Source organism: Apaloderma vittatum, unplaced genomic scaffold (genome assembly GCF_000703405.1).
Source record: "Apaloderma vittatum isolate BGI_N311 unplaced genomic scaffold, ASM70340v1 scaffold24950, whole genome shotgun sequence".
Taxonomy (NCBI): domain Eukaryota; kingdom Metazoa; phylum Chordata; class Aves; order Trogoniformes; family Trogonidae; genus Apaloderma; species Apaloderma vittatum.
Genome location: NW_009693189.1, coordinates 8,908 through 9,562, shown reverse-complemented (window position 1 = coordinate 9,562; position 655 = coordinate 8,908). Strand labels below are relative to the sequence as shown.

The 655-nt window shown below is 62.6% G+C and overlaps 1 protein-coding gene across 1 annotated transcript in view; it reads right to left on the bottom strand.

The window, feature by feature from the left end:
• COL18A1 (collagen, type XVIII, alpha 1) overlaps nucleotides 1-655 on the bottom strand; it is a gene marked incomplete at its 5' end in the record, with an annotated part of 9,428 nt that overhangs the window by 890 nt on the left and 7,883 nt on the right. Inside the window, 2 exon segments of the mRNA XM_009878214.1 lie at nucleotides 1-265; nucleotides 499-534. The exon segment at nucleotides 1-265 is cut by the window's left edge and continues 281 nt beyond it. Of these exon segments, the coding sequence (XP_009876516.1) occupies nucleotides 1-265; nucleotides 499-534 (301 nt within the window).

Here is a 655-nt window from a genome sequence, read left to right as displayed (position 1 = left end):
GGAAGGCCTGGTGCAGGTGAGCGGCCACGGGGGCTGGATCTGGCCGGTGGTGGATGTAGTAGCTGTTGAGGAGCTCGTGCTGGTGGTGAAGCAGGGGCTGCTCGGGCAGGCGGTGCTGGTTGGCCACCACCTCATCCCCACGCCAGGGTCGGGAGGTGGGCTGGGGGACGTGGTTGCGGAGGGGCTGCAGGGGTCCGCGCGGTTGGAGTGGGTGCTGAGAACCGGCGTAGTGGACGCTGGGCGGCTTGTCATACACCTCGTTGTCCTGGGGAGGGAGAGGGAGACAAGCTGAGGGTTGGCGCTGCCCTGGTTGGGGATGGGGATGAGGATGAACGTGGGAATGCAGATGGTTAAGGAAGGGGATGGAGATAGGGTTGGAGATGGTGGGAGATGGAGATGGTTGGGGATGGGGTGAGGATGTATGAGGCTGTAGGACAGGGATGGAGCATAAAAATGGGGATAGGAGATGAGGACGGGCATGGGGGCCAGGGGACTCACCAGAGCCGAACTGGGGATCAGGGTGTGCTCCTCCAGCTGTAAAGGCATGGCACATCAGATTCCAGCTGCTCCCCTCTCCTCTTCCTCACGCATGGGTGGAGGAGCCCCCAAGCATTGCCAAAAGATACCACCGAAACCCCCGGGGTGATGCCACCTG